Raw genomic sequence first — 21,884 nt, 5'->3', positions numbered from 1 at the left:
ATGAGAAGGATAAACTCTCTATAACAACAGACTGTGTGTGTGTCCACAGCTATACCTATGAATTAGTGTTGCATCTGGAGATCAGTGGATTATGGGGTCACATCTGTTTCATAAAGACAATATGGAACCGATTATGGAGTCAAAAAAAAAAAACACAAGGAAAGGTGGTTTTCAAGCATTCCAGAATGTCCCCACCTCCCAATAGAAATGCAGTAAGTAAAAAGAGTTATATAATATTCTAATGAGGAATTTAGAATGACCTCATGTAAAGCAGAAGGGAAAGATGGAGGGACGGACTGACCAACCTGAGAGGAGGATCGGATGTGCGTGAGAGAGGTGAACGAGTGTGTGAGGGCTTTTGTGATGTGTGGATTATGATATAGGATGGGAGGGACATGATGAAGAGGTAGACAGCAAAGCATTTATTACTTAATTTGCCTTTTACAAGGACGTCACAGATGTCTGAGGGCTGGCCCACACACACACACACACACACACACACACATAAGTCAAACAGATATAAATAGTACAGGTTAATTAGTTAGGTAAGTAATTTGAGCCAGGGCCTGGCAGTTAGAATTTGATCCACAGACAGGTAACTCAAGAATCACCCATTGTCACTGCCTTCAGATCTATATAAATCGCACCTGGACAGACTCGCAGTCACCACTCAGCCTTACTTCTGTTGACTCACCTGCTGGGAGAACTTCACCGAGGTAAGTGCCTGCACTTTGCCAGCGAGTCAGTCTCTTTTTGTGTTTAGCAGCAAATTGAATACTTCTTTAGGTTTACTTTTATGAGAATTATATTCAAATTGCATGCATATATTAATGACAATTGCACCAATGCATGTAGATGATCTATCTATCTATCTATCTATCTATCTATCTATCTATCTATCTATCTATCTATCTATCTATCTATCTATCTATCTATCTATCTATCTATCTATCTATCTATCTATCTATCTATCTATCTATCTATCTATCTATCTATCTATCTATCTATCTATCTATCTATCTATCTATCTATCTATCTATCTATCTATCTATCTATCTATCTATCTATCTATCTATCTATCTATCTATCTATCTATCTATCTATCTATCTATCTATCTATCTATCTATCTATCTATCTATCTATCTATCTATCTATCTATCTATCTATCCATCCATCCATCCATCCATCTATCTATCTATCATCCATTCATCCATCCATCTACCATCCATCCATCCATCTATCCCAGCACCTTAGTTGAGCTTGTGTCTATCTGTATCTTTAGTCGATTTTATTTATTTACTTAGATGGAAAGTATTCTCTCTCGCTCTCTTTTTTCCCCCATTTAACCAAGCAAGTTTTATTTAAATGTAGCCCAGCCTAGTTTGCGTATTCAAATATACTGTATATTGTAGTATATTATATTATATGATCAGGTTGCTATGGCAGCTGCTTGTGAAAGTCGATGAATTATTTCAAACTGTGCTTCTTCTTCAGGACCATGTCACTCTCATCTGTCCTTTCCGCCGATGCCATCGACAGTGCGCTCAAGGACTGTCAAGGTAGGACACATGACCGTGATCATAACATTATCATGAGGTAAGGATCTGGATATGGCAGACAGGTGCTTTGAAAGAGGTGTAGAGGAGGCGTCCCTCGCTGAAAAGAGGAGGGGGGTTAAGACATCATCTGTCCGATGCCTATAGTGCTGTTTTAGAAACTATGCTATGGCGCTGTATGGAGAGATCAAGGGACTCCACTGCAAGAGGAGGAGGGAGACAACTGTAAGCGGCAGGGGATACCATCAGCTCTTGGTAGTCATGTGACTTCTACATGTTTGCAGGTCATGTGACATGCGACTGAAGATGGTGTTTGGAAGAACACCGAAACGTCTTGTCGTTTGTTTTGATGTAGTCCAGTGGGCTCAAATAAAGAGCTTGTTTAAAGACACTTGTCTCTCCTCTATCGGCATGTTTGTGCCTCATCAGCAGATTAGGAATTGAAGCCGTGAATGCATTTATGTGACATCTTTGTGAACATCTGACTTCAGCTGCTCCTTAAATGGCACTGTCAGATGTACCATGTCTTTTAATCGGTTGTTCCGTGGTCTTCTTCCAGCTCCTGACTCCTTCACCCCCAAAAAGTTCTTCCAGCTGTGTGGTCTGACAAAGAAAAGCCCTCAGGAAGTGAAGAATGTCTTTAACATCTTGGACAACGACGCCAGCGGATTCATCGAGGAGGAAGAGCTCAAGTAGGAACTTTCACATGCATTTTAAAGCCGCATGGAAGAGCAGATAAACTTAATAGACAGGATCAATGTGAGAACGACAGATTTCAGCCTTTTATTAAGTATTCAAAAACAGACAGGGATTACCTAGCCTGACAACAGTCTTGTTTCTATGCATTCGGCCTTTTAATTAGGACAGACACTTGATCCTCCTGCTTTGAATGCATCCTGTCTCTGTCTGGGTACCAGTATTTTGAGCCTTTCCTTCCCAGACAGGAGGACTGTCTGATGTGTCTGACGATGCTCTTTCTGATGTGCTTCCAGGTTTTTCTTGCAGCGGTTCTCAGCTGGTGCTCGTGTGCTGACCGACAAAGAGACAAAGGCTTTCCTATCAGCAGCTGACGATGACAGCGATGGCAAGATTGGAGTGGATGGTAATTGTGGCATTTACCATCATTTATAACGAACAGGATAATAACACAGTCGGCCCACACGATTTAAACATCTATGTAAAGTTAGTTGCAATTTAAATATGCATATCATGTTCATAATGGCTGTTTTTCAACATTTTATCGTCATCGCGTATAAAACGGGAACTGCTGTATTAAGTCGTTTATTTGAGCGGTACAGTTTAATGAATGAATTTCTGCTCACGTGCACGAATTGTGTCTCTGATCTCTTGCAGAGTTCCAGGCGATGGTTCTGTCCTGAATGATCGGTACACAGCTCTCCCCTCTCTTGTACTCAGATTTCATTTCAATTCAGCAGTCCCGCCACTCGATACACAGGTTTTTTTGCTCCCGGGGACCCCCTGGTCAATAGAGTCCACACAAGGCAGACGCATAAAGTTTTTATTTGATTTTTGAATATGTAGAGGGGCGCACATGGGCACTGACCAAATGTAAAACTACCTGAAAATTATTACTGAAGTGAATAAATAAATGGCTCAAAATATTTCAAATGTTGTCTGTGTTATTTTCATCCCGGTCGTAAAATATTGAAGAGGTGAGCACAGGACCTGAAATACACTGGGTTAAAAAAATGCTGGGTTAAATGCAACCCAGTGCTGGGTAAAATAGACACAAATGCATGTTTTCCAAACAGTCAGCTCACTGTAGACTTTAATAGCTGAGAATTACAGAACAGGACCTAGAATTAGAGCGAGCATGTTGACCACTAGACACCACACCCTGACATTAGCAGCCTGTGTATGAGTGCATTTCTGCTTCACGTACATGCACTGTAAACGATTGCCAGGATTTGACCAGAAACAGTAACGGACGTTATTTACATTAAAATACCGTACTAAATTTTGCTATACGTTTTGGTCGTTTTTTTTTGTCTTAACTCAACTAAATGGTGTTTAAGAGAGAAAATTACATCGTCTCTATTGATTTCACGGTAAAATCCAGATGATGTTGTTTTACTGTAAGAACTGTAAATTGTCAATATTTTAAACTGTAAACATTCGGCCCAATGTACCATGTTAATATGAAGGAATTGTGTTTTAAGGTTGAAGGAAATGGAAAATGATGCTGGTAATTAAATCTATTGATTTATTTTCTGACAGCATAGGTTTGTGTAAGCTATCTGAGAAACAAAGTTACTGGGTTAATCTTTTTCACGTTTGCTTGGTTGATAGATGCACCGGGGACCCGATTATAGCACTTAACACCTGGAGAAGTCAGATTTTCATGATATGTCACCTTTAATGTAAAAGTGCTAAATGAATTACACTTTATCTATACATGTTTATGGTTCATGAATAAGCCAATTCTGATTAATTAAAATGTTTAAACCTGGAGAAGTCAGATTTTCATGATACGTCACCTTTAAGACTTGATAAATAGTATTATACGTTTTTTTATGAACATTTATTTGGAAAGGTTTGGGTTCTGTGTGCTTTGCTCAAATAGTAGAAGCATGACGCCCTATGGATTCGATTCCTTGCTAAATTAAAGCAACTGTATTTAAGTTTGGGTTTCAGTGTCATTCTGATGGTACACTGACTTCTAATAAGGTGAATAGCTTCTGCTCCTTTCCCACACTCCCCCTCAAATATCTGTTCTGGGAGTATATAAGTTTGGTGAGCGTGTACAAAAATCCGCAAAAAGGGCATATTGCTTTTTGGCAGCAACAAATGCCCATGTATAGCCAGATATGGTCGTGTGCATAATGGCCAATTTGGTTCACATGTGCCTTGATGACCAATCAGATACCACAGATGGTCTTATTATTAGGAGATTCGAGGATCTGTAGTACTTACCATTGGAGAAATCGAAACAGTCAACTTTGAACAACTTGTTCAACCAACATTTTTTTTGGTTCTATGTAGATTCCACTAACTATGAAATATGCTAATCAAATTGACTCGCGAACGTAACATAATTGTAATAAATATTTTGCACGCACATTCCACATCAGAGCATCCAACCTTTGCATGCATCTTCATGATCCTAAATGAGACGAATCATGTTTACCAGTATTTCCGGCATCTCAAAAATCGATTCGGGTCAAATTTGACCCGCAACAAGGAATCTTGATAGAAATTTTCACAGATAATTGTTGAGTTTTGTCTTCGGAACCCCAGCACATTTACTCAAACATCCTATATTTTAAACACTATTTTATAGAAATCACTACAGTTCTTGGTATTCTCGTGATGCATGGTACTGTACTCATTTTCATTCTTAATTATTGGTCTACGGTATAAATAAATGTCAAGTCCGCATTTTAAACAGTCATGCAGCTTTTCGCCTCCATTCTTGCACAGTCTAGTGCATAATTAACGACTGCACCCATGTCACCTCAGTTCAGTGCGACTACAATGCACATTTAATGATAATCCCGTGTAATTAACTTAAGCTACTGTAAACAGTATCAAATGCATTTTATCAATAGATGTGGCCCGGGCACTTGACATCTCAGTCATGCATGGGGCCATCATGAAGGAACCTCAAGAAAGGGGTGAGATCGGATGCCCTGGATTTGAGTCGGCGGCGTACCCTGGGTGGGATTATCATCTGAAACTCGACCAGGGCTTCCCAACAAGATTTGATGAGCATATCTAATCAAGGCAGTAAAAGAATGATGTAAATAAGTAATGCTGGCCAAATTTCTTTTGTCCTGCCATGGCAATTAACTGGTCTGGTGGGGTGACAGCCGTAGTCTTGTGTCTCACAGCTGGTCAATAATTGATGCACCTCGCTTCTTTGTCACCAAAAACTCATAGCAAGGAAGAAGTGTCAGGGTCGTCTTACTTATTAAAGGTCTCTGAATCTTTAATGGGCACCTCATCCTCCAATCAATATGTTCTAATACGTTGCAAACTTATTTCAATGTCTTGACTAACATACTAAAGCACATGTCCTAAATTACAATTTTATCATTACAAATGTGTGATTACAATATATGACATACAAGTTTCAATAGAAATGGCATTAAATTATATTTTAGTTTACCATAAATGCTTGTCACTACATTTATCAGTACACATTAACCATAAAAAAACAAGTAATTATGAAAATATAAAGATGTACTTAAGTCCTGCTTAAGTGTCTCAGGTTGATTTTCCTGCCATTGTGTAAATAATAACGTTATGGTTCCTGATCTTATATAGAAATATTAGAATATAGATATACTTCCATAAAATACAACACAAGTACAGTAGAAGCGTAAAAGGTACTCCGTAACAGGAATGAATCATACAGCTCAAGGGTTTTGGCTTTACATTGATCCTTGCGTCAAAGAAATGCAGTCATCCAATCACTTCACAATTATATCTCCATGTTACAGGGCTAGATCAACTGCAAATCATCAGTGCAATACTTTTGTTTGGATTTATCCGCCTTTGCAAAAGCAAATACATGCAAAGTGACCCGATTGTCGTAGGAGTCGTGAGGGTTTTCAAAAACATGCCAAGCTTTTGAGCCATGGGGTTTTGTTAGCCTTGTGTTTGTGCTTTAGGGTTTCCCTTGTGAAAAAGAAGTACACTTAAGATTCTTTTTAAAAAGAGTACTTATTACGGACACTTAATTGCCTGTTATTTACCATGTTACTAATTTAAATAAAAATGTATTATAGTTTAAATTTATATTGAGTGCAATTAGCTGAACATTAGGGTGATTTCTTGACCCACTTAAATAGGACTTAAGTACATCTTTATACGTAATTTCATAATTACTTAAATTGTCTTAAACATGCTTAAAGTATGAATGTACTGACAAGCATTTATGGTAAACTAAAATATAATTTTTAAAGGGGTCATATGATGCGATTTTAAGTTTTGCTTTCTCTTTGGAGTGTTACAAGCTGTGTGGCCCGGGCACTTGACATCTCAGTCATGCATGGGGCCATCATGAAGGAACCTCAAGAAAGGGGTGAGATCGGATGCCCTGGATTTGAGTCGGCGGCGTACCCTGGGTGGGATTATCATCTGAAACTCGACCAGGGCTTCCCAACAAGATTTGATGAGCATATCTAATCAAGGCAGTAAAAGAATGATGTAAATAAGTAATGCTGGCCAAATTTCTTTTGTCCTGCCATGGCAATTAACTGGTCTGGTGGGGTGACAGCCGTAGTCTTGTGTCTCACAGCTGGTCAATAATTGATGCACCTCGCTTCTTTGTCACCAAAAACTCATAGCAAGGAAGAAGTGTCAGGGTCGTCTTACTTATTAAAGGTCTCTGAATCTTTAATGGGCACCTCATCCTCCGTGATAACACCGTTTGCGATCACGTGTGGTTGCCGCAGGCCTCCTTCGTCGAATCCGCCGGCCTCCGCATACTCAAGGCCGCGTGTGTGACGCTTTTTCGTTGTGAAAGCGAAACTACTTTGTTTGGTCTTCCAAAAGAGGACACGACATACTCAAGGCCGCGTGTGTGACACTTTTTCATGTGAAAGCAAAACTACTTTGTTTGGTCTTCCAAAAGAGGACACGACTAGAAATCAGTGGTTAGGATAAAGGGGATTACCTGCTGCAGGCCGTATTATTATTCAGATCTGATTCGATTTGGGCTCGCCTGAGTCCTGAAAAAGCTTGAGCGTCATAAAAGTTTTAAGTGTTGTGGAAGATAAAGGTTGGGTGGATTCTGCATGCATTATTCAGCAAGGGCTTCTGGCCAGAGAGTCAGCTGCTATTGTTTAATGTCTATGTAGGGTGACATACTGAGACGTATGCTTTATGAGAAATCTCAGCCAAGGTTGAGAATGACATCAGCTCTGATATGGGTCGGTCCTCTTATTCAGGACATGGTGTGTGTCTTAATTCAAAATATGGAAATCATAAGAGATTTCTTTTTCTTTTATTTTTTCTTTTACAATAACATCATGACAAGTAAACACAAATAACTGGCTTGAGCTGATGTTGCCAACATGAAACATGAACACGCAAAACTGGCAATTTAATAGTTTCTTTATTTTTTCCTTTCTCAAAATGTTCCGAACAAAACAATAAGCAATATTTTTCAGTTTTATTTCATCAGTATACTGATGACTGAGTCATCTTCTTGAAGTGCTCTGAATGTGTACTTGTAGTGCACTTCAAAACTTACATTTATATATTAAAAAACTGTACTTGCAGATAATATAATATTAATGAAATAAAAGGACACTTAAATGAACTTACAGAGAGACACTTTCATGACTAACACATAATTTGGTACATTTAAAATATATTAACTTTTCATTAATATTACATTGTGAAGTATCAGGTTTTCTTTTAAATATACTACAAGTGCACATTCAATCAAACTAAGCATTGTTCTTTTTCACCATTGTTTGATTGGTTTAAAAGTGATTGGTTCATTTGTCCTTTGGTTTTATTCACATTGCACGTAGAATCGATTTGTTTTTGTTTTTCAGATATTCAGAACTGACTGTCCTCAAATGGCTTTTTGCAAGTGATGAAATCGTATCTGTAAATTCAAACAGTGTAGTCAATATGTCAATATCCAGTATGTTCATTGCTATGGTAATAACCAATGGCGATTTCTTTTCTTTGTTTGCATTTGTACAAATAACTAAATTGAGTTAGATATACCAAATATAAGTTTTTATTTTATTTTCTCTTACATCTGAACTTGCTCTTGCTTGACCTGCGGGTTGTGGCAGCTCTAGGTCACCCATTCAGGTTCTTAAGGCATTCAAATGTTGAGGAATGCTTCATTTGACAATAAAAGATAATTCAAATGTTGAGGGATACTTCATTTGATAATAAAAAACCTTGTGTTGGCAATATAGTCATCCGAATGCTCACAGCACAGATGACATGTGCCATGAAGATTCGGTGTAAGCAACTGTGACAACATCGATATTAAACAGCATGCCGCACTCTCAAACTGCTAATCTTTGCATTAACCCGATACATGTGATCAGTTGTGTTTTTCAGAGAGTTCAGGCCTCGTCAAACCCCGACACAAAACTCACACAGAACCTCACCGAGCTCCGTTTCCAATCTCTGCTCCAGTTTCTGCATGATTACAGGAGTCGCTGTTGGGTTTCAGCCGTGGCTCGATTTCGACTCTACGGCCACCAAATCTTCTCATTACCTAACGGGGTTCTACACAACATACCCGTCACATCTCCAGGACCTCAGCGAACAGTGAATTATTAAAGTGTAACAAGCTGTCGGGACACCGAACTCAATTGTGCGTTTTAATTAAATGTCTCTCTCTCACTCCGTCTGCCTCCTTTCTGCTGACAGTGAGGCGGTGGTGTTTGAGATGCTCCAGTGTTTCCCCTTAATGAACAGATGGGGAACATGGGAACATTTGTTCTGCTTAGACAGCATGTTGACGATCCAGTCGATGGTTTATTTTGTCGTGTGTGCCATGCATCACTATTATTATTGCTCACACTTATTCAAAATTAATAATAGCTCAAATTGTACAGCTTGTTAAAGAGAGGTGTGCTATGAATTGTACTGAACGTGCACTTGTAGTGTAGTGTATTTCAGTCTTCAAAGTATAAAACTATATTTGCAGATAATATGTGACCCTGGAGCACAAAACCAGTCATAAGGGTAAATTTTTCTTAATTGAGATTTATGCATCATCTGAAAGCGGAATAAATAAGCTCTCCATTGATGTATGGTTTGTTAGGATAGGACAATATTTGGCCGAGATACAACTATTTGAAAATCTGGAATCTGAGGGTGCAAAAAAATCTAAATATTGAGAAAATCATCTTTAAAGTTGTTCAAATGAAGTTCTTAGCAATGCATATTACTAATCAAACATTAAGTTTTGATATATTTACAGTAGGACATTTACAAAATATCTTCATGGAACATGATCTTTACTTAATATCCTAATGATTTTTGGCATAGAAGAAAAATCAATGTATTTTGACCCGTATTGTTGGCTATTGCTACAAATATCCCCCAGCGACTTAACACTGCTTTTGTGCTCCAGGCTCACATATATTAATTAAATAAAAGGCCACTTAAGTTAACATACAGAGCGACACTTTCATGACTATGTTTCTTAACACACTTAAGCACACTTTGAAAAAGTGCACTTTGTAATAATGTCAAATTAAATACGTTGTACTTTAAGGTACATATTATATAATATACAATATAAACAACAATGTAATATCATTAAAGTACATTTTAATACAATTGTGTCATGCTTTGAAGACGTACACTTATTTTGATGTGTTGACCAACATACTAAAGCACATGCAAAGTAATTGATTATAATTTAAACTGTAGTGTGTTTTTCTATATTACATTTAAAGTAAATACATGACATACAAGTTTCAATAGAAATTACATTAAAGTATATTTTAGCTTATGATAAGTGCTTGTCAGTACATTCAGGAGTACACTTTAACCATATTTCAAAGCACAATTGAAGTAATTATGAAAAGGCATACTAAGATGTACTTAAGTCCTACTTAAGTGGGTCAATAAACCACTCTAAAGTTAAGTAATTGCATTTAATGTACATTTAAACTAATAAGTTTTCAGTTTAAAAGCATTCATTAATATACACTATAAATATATTTATATTATGTATTTTTAAAAGTTTATTATTTCCATAATAAGTAATCTTTTTTTAAAGAATGCATAAGTGTACTTTCTTCCCAGGGTTAGCATTGCCCTAGCAACTACCCTAGCAACCACATAGCAATGCTCTAACCATAGATATGTATCGGTAGATGCCACATTCGACCACTCCAGACATGTCGACGCGTCCGCCATCTTGGAACGGTCAATGTGTCGTCCCTCACAATAAAAATCAATGAGTGTCAAGATGCCACAACATTGTGCAGCCTCTTGTTGTAAAAACACCGAAATTTAAATTCCTGAAGAAACTGCATAAAGTAACTTTCACAGGTAAGAATGTGTTGGTGTGTGTGTTTATTATGTATTAAGTTAATATTACAGGCAAAATCATCTGCTGAAGTCTATTGCAGATATAGATATTCATACATGTGTATAACTACGGTTGCAAACACACAGGCAACTTGCTCTCGAGTGTTCATGGACTGTCTTTGACCTTTCCAATATGGCGGATGGCTTATGTATAGTGGCCCATAGGAACAGCCACTAATAGGGCATCTACCTATGGCTCTAACAACCACTCATTATACTGTAGTAGTAACCACCTAGCAACAAGCGATCACTTAGCATTGCCTTAACAACTAGTGAGAACACAGAACAACTACTCATATTAGCAACCTCTTAGCATTACCCTAGAAACCACTAAGTAACTTAAAACCACTCAAACACTTAAGTAACACTTCAAACCACTCAGGACAACTGCTTAACAACACCTTAACAAACACCTTAGTAAGCATAGAGCAACACCCTGGCAACCACTCAAACATTAGCATTGTGGTGGTGAGTTTTCTTTAGAAAATGCAAATATCTACTGTTTTACTTGTAGTAAAAGGCTGGATGACTAGGTTTGTATATTGCTTATGCACATGGTATATCGGTAGGCCTATATATAAGTATGAATCCTTAAAACACTTGAAATGTTTTAAACCACATCTGTAGTAGGTTTACTACTGTATATCCTTCCTGACCCATACTGAGGTTAACCTCAACAACTCACAAACACATAAACACAGTTCATTTTATCACATGCGGCGCACACACAGCGGGGCAGATCACCGGCTCAGCAGTAAATGAGCAAACGCAGGGCTTGGGTGGCAGAACAGATCACAGGTGTGCTGACAGAACACAGCCACTGTCCCCGAGCTGATGAGTGCTGAAACAACACACACACACACACACACTCACCTCACTCACACACACGCACACACACACACACACACACACACACACACACACACACACACACACACCCCCACTCACACACCCACACACGCACACACACACACACACACACACACACACACTCACACACACACAGTCACACACAAACTCACACACTCACACACACACACACAAATTTACTGCACAATAACATGCACAGCAGGTTAACATGCACATGCATGCTAAGTCTCCAGGAACTAGTCCTACACATGACCGAACACATCCCGGGCACACTATTTCTGTTTATGACTATGAACCACAGACAGTTGTTTGTGATTACTAGATAAAGATTTCAAAAATCACTCACAACTTACAAACAAAACATTTTATAGTGTTTGATTATAACTAAAAATCTCATTTTAAATAATCTTGAATAATTGTCATATTAAATTTCTTTTCCAGGCCCGAAATTATATAAAATATGGCTTATAAATACGGTGTGCTCCTTATTTTTATTTAGTTGTATTTCATATAAAGTGTTATAGATCAAACACGTTTCAGAATCCATCCACTGAAGTCAGTATTACACTGAACCAAAACTCTTTGAACTTTCTCTACCATATGATGTAGTGTGCTGCCCTCTGCTGGACATGAGCGCTAAACTGCACCGCTGAAAGATGGAGTGTGCCAAAGCTTGGATTGGATTGTTATAACATAACATAACATAATCTAGTATAACATAACATAACATAATGTAACATAACATAATCTAGCATAACATAATCCAACATAACATAATCTATCATAACATAACATAACAACATAATATAGCATAACATAACATAACATAACATAATCTATCATAACATAACATAACAACATAATCTAGCATAACATAACATAATCTAGCATAACATAAAATAATCTAACATAACATATAACATAACATAATCTAGCATAACAACATAATATAGCATAACAACATAACAACATAATCTAGCATAACAACATAATATAGCATAACATAACATAACAACATAATATAGCATAACATAACATAACAACATAATATAGCATAATCTATCATAACATAACACAATCTAACATAACATAACAAAATCTAGCATAATCTAGCATAACATAACATAATCTAACATAACATAATCTAACATAACATAACAACATAATCTATCATAACATATAACATAATCTATCATAACATAGCATAATCTAACATAACATATAACATAACATAACATAATCCAACATAACATAGCATAATCTAACATAACATATAACATAACATAACATAATCCAACATAACATAACATAACAACATAATCTAGCATAATATAACATAATCTAGCATAACATAACAACATAATCTAGCATAACATAACAACATAATCTAACATAACATAACATAATCTAGCATAACATAACAACATAATATAGCATAACATAACATAACAACATAATATAGCATAACATAACATAACATAATCCAACATAACATAACATAATCTATCATTCTAGCATAATATAACATAATCTAGCATAACATAACAACATAATCTAACATAACATAACATAATCCAACATAACAACATAATCTATCATAACATAACATAACATAATCTAGCATAACATAACAACATAATCTAGCAAAACATAACATAATCTAACATAACATATAACATAATATAACATAATCTATCATAACATAGCATAATCTAACATAACATATAACATAACATAATCTAACATAACATAACATAATCTAACATAACATAACATAATCTAACATAACATATAACATAATCTATCATAACATAGCATAATCTAACATAACATATAACATAACATAACATAATCCAACATAACATAACATAATCTAACATAACATATAACATAATCTATCATAACATAGCATAATCTAACATAACATATAACATAACATAACACTAGCAAAACATAACATCATAACATAAAACATATAACATAACATAACAACATAATCTATCATAACATAACATAATCTAACATAACAACATAATATAGTAATATAGCACATAACATAACATAATATAACATAACATAATCTAACATAACATATAACATAATCTATCATAACATAGCATAATCTAACATAACATATAACATAACATAACATAATCCAACATAACATAACATAACAACATAATCTAGCATAACATAACAACATAATCTAGCATAACATAACATAATCCAACATAACATAACATAATCTATCATAACATAGCATAATCTAACATAACATATAACATAATCTATCATAACATAGCATAATCTAACATAACATATAACATAATCTATCATAACATAGCATAATCTAACATAACATATAACATAATCTATCATAACATAGCATAATCTAACATAACATATAACATAATCTATCATAACATAGCATAATCTAACATAACATATAACATAATCTATCATAACATAGCATAATCTAACATAACATATAACATAATCTATCATAACATAGCATAATCTAACATAACATATAACATAATCTATCATAACATAGCATAATCTAACATAACATATAACATAATCTATCATAACATAACATAACAACATAATCTAGCAAAACATAACATAATCTAACATAACATATAACATAACATAACAACATAATCTATCATAACATAACATAATCTAACATAACAACATAATATAGCATAATCTAACATAACATAACATAATATAACATAACATAATCTAACATAACATATAACATAACATAACATAATCCAACATAACATAACATAATCTATCATAACATAACATAACATAATCTAGCATAACATAACAACATAATCTAGCAAAACATAACATAATCTAACATAACATAACATAACATAACAACATAATCTATCATAACATAACATAACAACATAATCTATCATAACATAACATAACATAGTCTAACATAACAACATAATCTAACATAACATAACATAACATAATCCAACATAACAACATAATCTAACATAACAACATAATATAGCATAACATAACATAACAACATAATCTAGCATAACATAACATAACATAATCCAACATAACATAACATAATCAATCATAACATAACATAACAACGTAATCTATCATAACATAACATAACATAATCTAGCATAACATAACAACATAATCTAGCAAAACATAACATAATCTAACATAACATAACATAACATAACAACATAATCTATCATAACATAACATAACAACATAATCTATCATAACATAAAATCCGCCCCTGCATATATATATATATATATATACCCACATGCACACAGTGCCTTGCGAAAGTATTCATACCCCTTCATATAGTACTGTATCTAGAAAACTTTATTTTGTCTCTTATTTCTTTCTTTTAATTGGCTAATAAAGTTCTTTTTAGCTTTACCAGCCGGTGTCGCTGTTGGACAATTACTTTGTAAAATCTAGTGACTTTTACACTTTTTAATGTCACATTTTGTAATACTTGCGTTGTTTTATTTTTGTAATATCGATAACTTTCTCATCCAGTTTTTTCTTCTAAAGAGACTCTGCCTCCCTTGCCTTGACTGATGGCAGAAGCCGTACTACACAAACATCAGACATTCATTCATCTTCAATTATGATCCTTGGGGAAGTTGCGGCTTTGAGGTTATGTCAATTCTGGCAGGTTATTTTACATTCATTATTCAAATTAATAAAAGTGCGGGCGTCCCGAGTTCGAGTCCCGGCTCGTGGACCTTTCCCGATCCCACCCCCCTCTCTCTCTCCCACTTCACTTCATGTCGACCTACTGTCCTATCTAAATAAAAGGCATAAAAAAACGCCAAAAATAAATCTAAACAAAAAAAAAGTGATGAATGGAAATTGGGCAGTTCAATTAAGTACATAATTTTTGTAATAATATATATATAATATATCAGATGTGAGAGTCTCCTTAAATGTGGTTAAAGTTGTCTGTTTATCACATTAAAATGAATACTGTACATTTCTTAGGCTCTGATTTATTGGTTGCAAACCAATGTCAATATGTGCCGATATATGGTCAAATCTGTGCTTCTGAAGTGCACATCTTTCGAAGGAAAGAAAAGGTAGAGGAGGTTTTTTCTTTGTATAACATCTCCAAATACATTCTTCCTGTCAGGACATTAGGGGATTTCCATGTCAAGCTGATGCCACTGTAATTAGGTACCGATTTTCTTTTTTTCCCCCAGTGTTGCAGAGATCAGAACAGGTGAGGACACAGAACGCACCGGAGAGGGAAGACATTTTTAACAACAGCCTCCCACCCCCCAAAAATGTACCTCACTTGATTTATTCAGTGGCAACACCTAAATGGGGGAAGCCTATAACCCATTCACAAACATCAAAAATTAATTAATCTTAAATAATGATCCTTGAGACTTTGCTTTGTATGTTTTTGCTGATTATTTTACATGCATTTACATCATTTTCATGTGTCATCAAAAAGAATAAAAATGGAGAATAATATAAGCATGGTACATGCATGAAAAAACATTTTTGTAATATTAAATATCTGGCAAATATCTGTGGGATTCCTGGTAAATGATACATAACAGTTAAGTGAATTAATTCTGAAGGAACTGGATTTGATTAAGATTCATTAAGGTCTTAAATGACAGCATAGACAGCATTCAATTATAACAAAAGATCACATATTTCTTAAAAATGTTGTAACAGCTTTATGTACTCTTCACGTTTGAAGCATTAACATCTGTACACATGAAATGATTTGACCATATGTGTTATTTACTGCAGGAAATCCTTCTTCTGAGAGACGCCGGGACTGCAGCAGACTGGTGTAGCAGGAGAAACTGGGATGTAAAAATACAACGTCCCATTGTTCTTTCAATGGAAAAGGAGCAACAAATTGCATCCCAATGCAAATAGCAGAGCTGGATGGGTGAATATGACGAAAGTTCTCCAGCCGAACTGTTCACTTTTGCATTTGGGAAACAAAAAGATTATGAGGTTGATTGAGGTTAAATGGTTGATAAAGCAAAGTACAAAATCTTCGCCAGATTTGAGGAAGAATGAGTCCATCCTTCAGGATCATAAATAAAAAAATAAATCAATCAGTGATAAAAATACATTAAAAAAATCAATAAAAACTTAAGTGTCTCAATTCAAATGGTCTCATGATTATTTTAATATATATATATATAAAGTGTTACATTAAATAAATAAATACTTGTTTGTGTGTGTGACATCTGGCACTCCTTATGTGTGTGTATGCTCTTTATGGGAAAATGCTTATGCAGTTTAGCTTATTGGGTTCACATTCTGATCGCATCTGCTTGCTGCTATATAATATGCATCCTCAAATCTTTGATTTAAAAAGAAAACGGTGTAGTTTTCAGCAGAAACGGCGACAAACGGTCGACAGAACTCTGGCAGCTGATTCATAAGAATGTTTCATAATAATACAACTGTGGGAGCTTTGCATCATCCAGCGCTGTTTAGAGTGTCAGGACCTTGAGCTGTATATGAAAATATGGGCTTCTTTTCTTGCATTGATTGAGAGAATGCTATAACGAGATTAAGGAGGAGGGGTGGGTGGGTCAGTTGTTAAATGTCATTTGCATATGTCATACTGTCATTGTTAAGTGTTACATTAGGTCAGATCTGTTACTGTCAATCATTTAAATCAAGTTGGGGTTGTTTTACTGTGCAAAAAAAAAAGCAACAAACAAAACCAAACACCACAGGCCACTGAGAACAGTGTAGTGCAGCTGAACATGTGCTCTTACATTGTGAGGCACATAACAGACAGAGAAAGCAACTTGTTGCAAAACTAAGCGATAATGGAAATCAATGATATTGCAGTTATGAATATATTTCAGAATGCACAGAAGCATCTAAGGGTTTATGATTTCCTTCTAACATATCTGAGAGATACAGAGTTGATGAGAAGCATTTAGGTTTTAGGTGTGTGTTTGTTTATTTGGGGGATGCCACCAGAAGTGGCGCTGCCAGAGAGAGCGCGAGCCGAGTTCTTTCATTCTCACCGGAAACGACGGCCTCTTCTTCTCAGCTCTGCTGCTGTTAGCTGGCTGCTACTAGACGGACAAACATATCTGGATCCCGTGCTTTTATGTTGGCACTGGCCTGCGTGTGTCACCCGTCCTCATGGCCATGTACAAGGTGAAGCCCGTCAGTCCCGCTGACATAAAGATCGATTTGCCAACGCGCATGTACAGGTCACCGAATCTCCACGCGCAGGGAATGCACTGCGGACTGCGCGCGCTTCAGGTATGCTACGGGAGCACGTCAGGTCATCATTCACATATGAACATGAAATCGTAAAAATGCATAAGACGCACAGTGGCTAGGTCTGTCTGATGCAATGATCGGGTGTGATTGACAGCTGCTGTACTTAGTGCTCTGGAACCAGAGGTTGGTCCTTTAGTGACTTACACTTTCAGTTTAATGCACTGCAACTAACAACGACTGCCTGGAATATTTAGGAAGGAGATGCATCATACTAGAAAGGATGATGATATGGTAAATTGATCTATTTATAGATCATCTTGCACGTAGTTTAATGCAACTAAATGTTGTTTTGTAGTGCACCTTTGCATGTTTGGGGAGGTAGCCATGCGGATTGCATGTAACCGGTCTCTTCTGGTCTGTATCTCTTGTTGGTCTCAGAATGGAGAAGTGGATCCTGCTCTGAAGGCGCTGGAGGAGCGACAGGATGAAGTGCTGAGAAGACTGTATGAGATCAAGGCAACGGTCGAGGGGCTGGCGAAGACGGTGAGCACTCCTGATGCAGACCTGGACGCCAGCACACTGTCACGCGGGCCGGCTGAGTCTGTGCTCAGAGGGACGGCAGATCTGGACTCTCTGCTGGGCAAGGTGAGCCCTTACGTGCGCCACGAGACGTGTTATATTCATCTCGAGTTAGATTGGGATGTTTCAACCCTGTGATATGTTCCAAATGCACGTCTTGCTGAAATGTTTCTGGTTGTCCTCCAGGACCTGGGTGCGCTGAGAGACATCGTGATCAACGCCAGCCCTGCCTGTCCTCCTCTGTGCCTGCTGGTTCTTCATGCTCTGCTGTGCCAGCGCTACCAGGTGCTCTCCAGTGTGCATGTGCACTCCTCTGTGAGCGCTGTGCCCCCTCCGCTGCTGTCCTGCCTGGGCCCGCGGCACATAGACGGCTACGCCCGCCAGCACTTTCAGCTCGGCTTCACTCTCATATGGAAAGATGGTGAGAGGGTAAAAAGAGAGCGGCACTAAAATTGATCAGAATGTGTTTTCCTGGAGGGCCGCTGTATCGGAGTGAGTGAAACTGATTTGCTTAAAGGGATAGTTCACCCAAAAAGGAACTAAAATTCTGTCATTAGTTACTCACCCTCGTGTCGTTCCAAACCCGTAAGACCTTCGTTCATCTTCAGAACATGATTTAAGATATTTTTGATGGAATCTGAGGGCTCTCTGACCCTCCCATAGACGGCAAGGTAACTACCACGGTCAACGTCCAGAAAAGTACCAAAAAAGAATGACTTTTTCACATTTTCGTCTCTACTGCGTCACTTTGGACGTGCGTTCACGACAGTATCATGACGTGAGCGTGTGGCGGCGCTGACGAAAATGTGGAATAAAGTCGTTATATTTTGTTCTCTTTGCGCAAAAAAGTATTCTCATAGCTTCGTAACGTTACAGTTGAACCACTGATGTCACACGGACTACTTTGTCGATCATCTTGGTACTTTTCTGGACCTTGACCGTGCTAGTTACCTTGCTGTCTATGGGAGGGTCAGAGAGCCCTCATATTTCATAAAAAATATCTTAAAGGGGTCATATGATGCTGCTAAAGAGAACATTATTTGGTGTAATGAAATGTGTTTATGCGGTTTAAGGTTAAAAAAACACATTATTTTCCACATACTGTACATTATTGTTTCTCCTCTATGCTCCTCCTTTCTGAAACACGTGGATTTTTACAAAGCTCATCGGTCTGAAAAGCGAGGTGTGCGCTGATTGGCCAGCTATCCAGTGCGTTGTGATTGGCTGAATACCTCAAGTGTGTGACGGAAATGTTACGCCCCTCACCATACTGTGATGCCCTGTCCCGGAGCGACGAGACAAAAACATTAAAACCCATTATAAACGAGGCATTTGTTGCATCCAGTGGGGACATAATTACTGATTATAATGACTTATACTGTCTTTTTATGCATTGCATCGCGCCGCGTAAACATAAAACCATGTCTGCATTTGCAGATGTGTGCAGTTCTGTTTATTAACTGCTAGAGCGACAAAAGTTACATAGTGCTAACCTTTGATGTGTTCTGTACTGCTGGAAGACTGGTGTTGTTACATTTTTAAAATGTCAGTATCATTGCGGTACAGAAGTACGGGTGCTTTTGGCAACACTAGATTGGATTGTGAAGGGTGGGTGTTTATACCAGACCTGTTGATTGTGGTGGCCTACTCCTCTTGAAACTATTTGGCTACTAGTCAACATATATATAAAAAAAAAGCTGAAAAGAAGAATGCATTCATTTAAAGGTGGAGCAGATTATTACAGTTTGACAAACAATTACGAAGACAAATCTTTTTTACTTTGCAATAATTGTGCACAATAAAACCTTAAATGTGCATCAGGGGTATAAATAGGATCAGTTTGGGTATCTTCTGTATGTATGCAATTTTTATTTTAAATAAATGCTGTTCTTTTTAACGTTATTCATCAAAAAGTCCTGAGCTGAAAAGAAGAATGCATTCATTTAAAGGTGGAGCAGATTATTACAGTTTGACAAACAATTACGAAGACGAATCTTTTTTACTTTGCAATAATTGTGCACAATAAAACCTTAAATGTGCATCAGGGGTATAAATAGGATCAGTTTGGGTATCTTCTGTATGTATGCAATTTTTATTTTAAATAAATGCTGTTCTTTTTAACGTTATTCATCAAAAAGTCCTGAAAAAAGTATCCCAGGTTCCAAAAAAATATTAAGCAGCACAACAGTTTCCAATATTGGTAATAAATCAGCATATTATACTGATTTCTGAAGATCATGTGACACTGAAGACTGGAGGAATGATGCTGAAAATACAGCTGCGCATCACAGAAATACATTATATTTTAAAATATATTAAAATAGAAAGCCATTATTATAAATAGTAATAATATTTTACAGCATTACAGTTTTTTCTGTGTTTTTGGTCAAATAAATGTAGCCATGATAAATTTGTCCTTAAGGGGAAAAATTTTCCTTTTTTTCCCCCAGAGAAAAAAAACTAGAACCAAGATTGGAAAAATTGCAAAGCCACTGAATAAATAAGCTTTCCATTGATGTATGGTTTGTTACAATATTTGGCCGAGATACAACTATTTGAAAATCTGGAATCTGAGGGTGCAAAAAAATCTAAATATTGAGAAAATCATCTTTAAAGTTGTTCATATGAAGTTCTTAGCAATGCATATTACTAATCAAACATTAAGTTTTGATATATTTACGGTAGGACATTTACAAAATATCTTCATGGAACATGATCTTTACTTAATATCCTAATGATTTTTGGCATAAAAGAAAAATCATTTTGACCCATACAATGTATTGTTGGCTATTGCTACAAATATACCCCAGCGACTTAACACTGCTTTTGTGCTCCAGGCTCACATATATATACTGTATATACATTTGCAGTAGCTCCAGATATTTCAACATGCTAATTATTGTATCATCTCCTTTCAGTGTCAGAGCTGCAGATGAAGTTCAACACGCAGAGCATGTGCCCGATCGAGGGGGCGAGGGGGAGCGCTCGCTTTCTCTTCCGTCTTTTGGGTGCCGAACCCCAAGACCCGGTCGCCGCCACGCAGATGGACTGCTGGACTGCTACGGCAGTTTTCCAGCTGTCCGAGGGGGGCAGTAAAGAGCGGGCGGCCGTGCTGAGGTCACTAAACGCGGCTCTGGGGCGTTCAGCGTGGCTTCTGGGTCAGGAGTTCTCTCTCGCCGACATCGTGTGTGCCTGCTGCGTGCTGCGGGCCGGCCAGACCACCTCTGCACCAGTTAACGTACAGCGCTGGCTCAAGTCCTGCCAGAACCTGGGCCACTTCGACTGCGTGTATCCGTTACTACAGTGACGAAAGCTGTGAGATCGGCGCAGGTCGTACTCTAGCTGGAAACTGATACGCCATAGTCAATTATATAATGAAAAGGGAAATGCAACATGACTTCGCCAAACACTGTAACATCCCAGAATCCAGTGTTAACTGAGCTCAGGTCTGTAATATGGAATGTTTAGAAATGACGTTTGAACTGGAGGCGATCTGAAACTGATCCCAGGCCTGGGTCATAGATGCAAACACTCAGAGAGAGGGCATTTGGGATAATGATACTGTAAAC

General features: G+C 37.0%; 2 protein-coding genes across 3 annotated transcripts in view; both read left to right on the top strand.

Moving 5' to 3' along the window:
- The first annotated feature begins 1,555 nt into the window (after nt 1-1,555).
- The window catches only part of LOC107565874 (aminoacyl tRNA synthase complex-interacting multifunctional protein 2-like), a 25,412-nt gene continuing 5,083 nt past the window's right edge, over nt 1,556-21,884 (top strand). Inside the window, exons 1-5 of one of the 2 annotated variants that reach the window (XM_016251162.1) lie at nt 1,556-1,560; nt 4,500-4,504; nt 17,590-17,775; nt 18,175-18,381; nt 18,502-18,736. In XM_016251162.1, the coding sequence (XP_016106648.1) occupies nt 17,653-17,775; nt 18,175-18,381; nt 18,502-18,736 (565 nt within the window). In that variant the 5' untranslated portion in view covers nt 1,556-1,560; nt 4,500-4,504; nt 17,590-17,652. Of the gene's footprint in view, nt 1,561-4,499; nt 4,505-17,589; nt 17,776-17,890; nt 18,028-18,174; nt 18,382-18,501; nt 18,737-21,884 lie in introns of those variants that run through there. The other variant, XM_016251161.1, reaches the window with a different exon arrangement.
- On the top strand, nt 1,882-3,182 carry LOC107565877 (parvalbumin, thymic CPV3-like). Its single transcript, XM_016251166.1, has 3 exons — nt 1,882-2,249; nt 2,550-2,659; nt 2,911-3,182. The coding sequence occupies exons 1-3, from the start codon at nt 2,080-2,082 to the stop codon at nt 2,934-2,936; spliced, it is 306 nt and encodes a 101-aa protein (XP_016106652.1). The 5' UTR covers nt 1,882-2,079; the 3' UTR covers nt 2,937-3,182.

The sequence above is a fragment of the Sinocyclocheilus grahami genome, unplaced genomic scaffold, assembly GCF_001515645.1.
Source record: "Sinocyclocheilus grahami isolate Dianchi unplaced genomic scaffold, SAMN03320097.WGS_v1.1 scaffold1032.1, whole genome shotgun sequence".
Taxonomy (NCBI): Eukaryota; Metazoa; Chordata; class Actinopteri; order Cypriniformes; family Cyprinidae; genus Sinocyclocheilus; species Sinocyclocheilus grahami.
Note: the sequence above shows the minus strand (reverse complement) of the source record. Positions and strands in the feature narration are given on the sequence as shown.

What these genes read in the sequence shown, in the direction of transcription:
- LOC107565877 (XM_016251166.1), top strand. Translation starts at nt 2,080, where the DNA reads ATGTCTTTTAATCGGTTGTTCCGTGGTCTTCTTCCAGCTCCTGACTCC. An exon ending in ATCGAGGAGGAAGAGCTCAA is followed by an intron (nt 2,250 to 2,549) that starts GTAGGAACTTTC and finishes ATGTGCTTCCAG; the next exon opens with GTTTTTCTTGCAGCGGTTCT. An exon ending in TGGCAAGATTGGAGTGGATG is followed by an intron (nt 2,660 to 2,910) that starts GTAATTGTGGCA and finishes GATCTCTTGCAG; the next exon opens with AGTTCCAGGCGATGGTTCTG.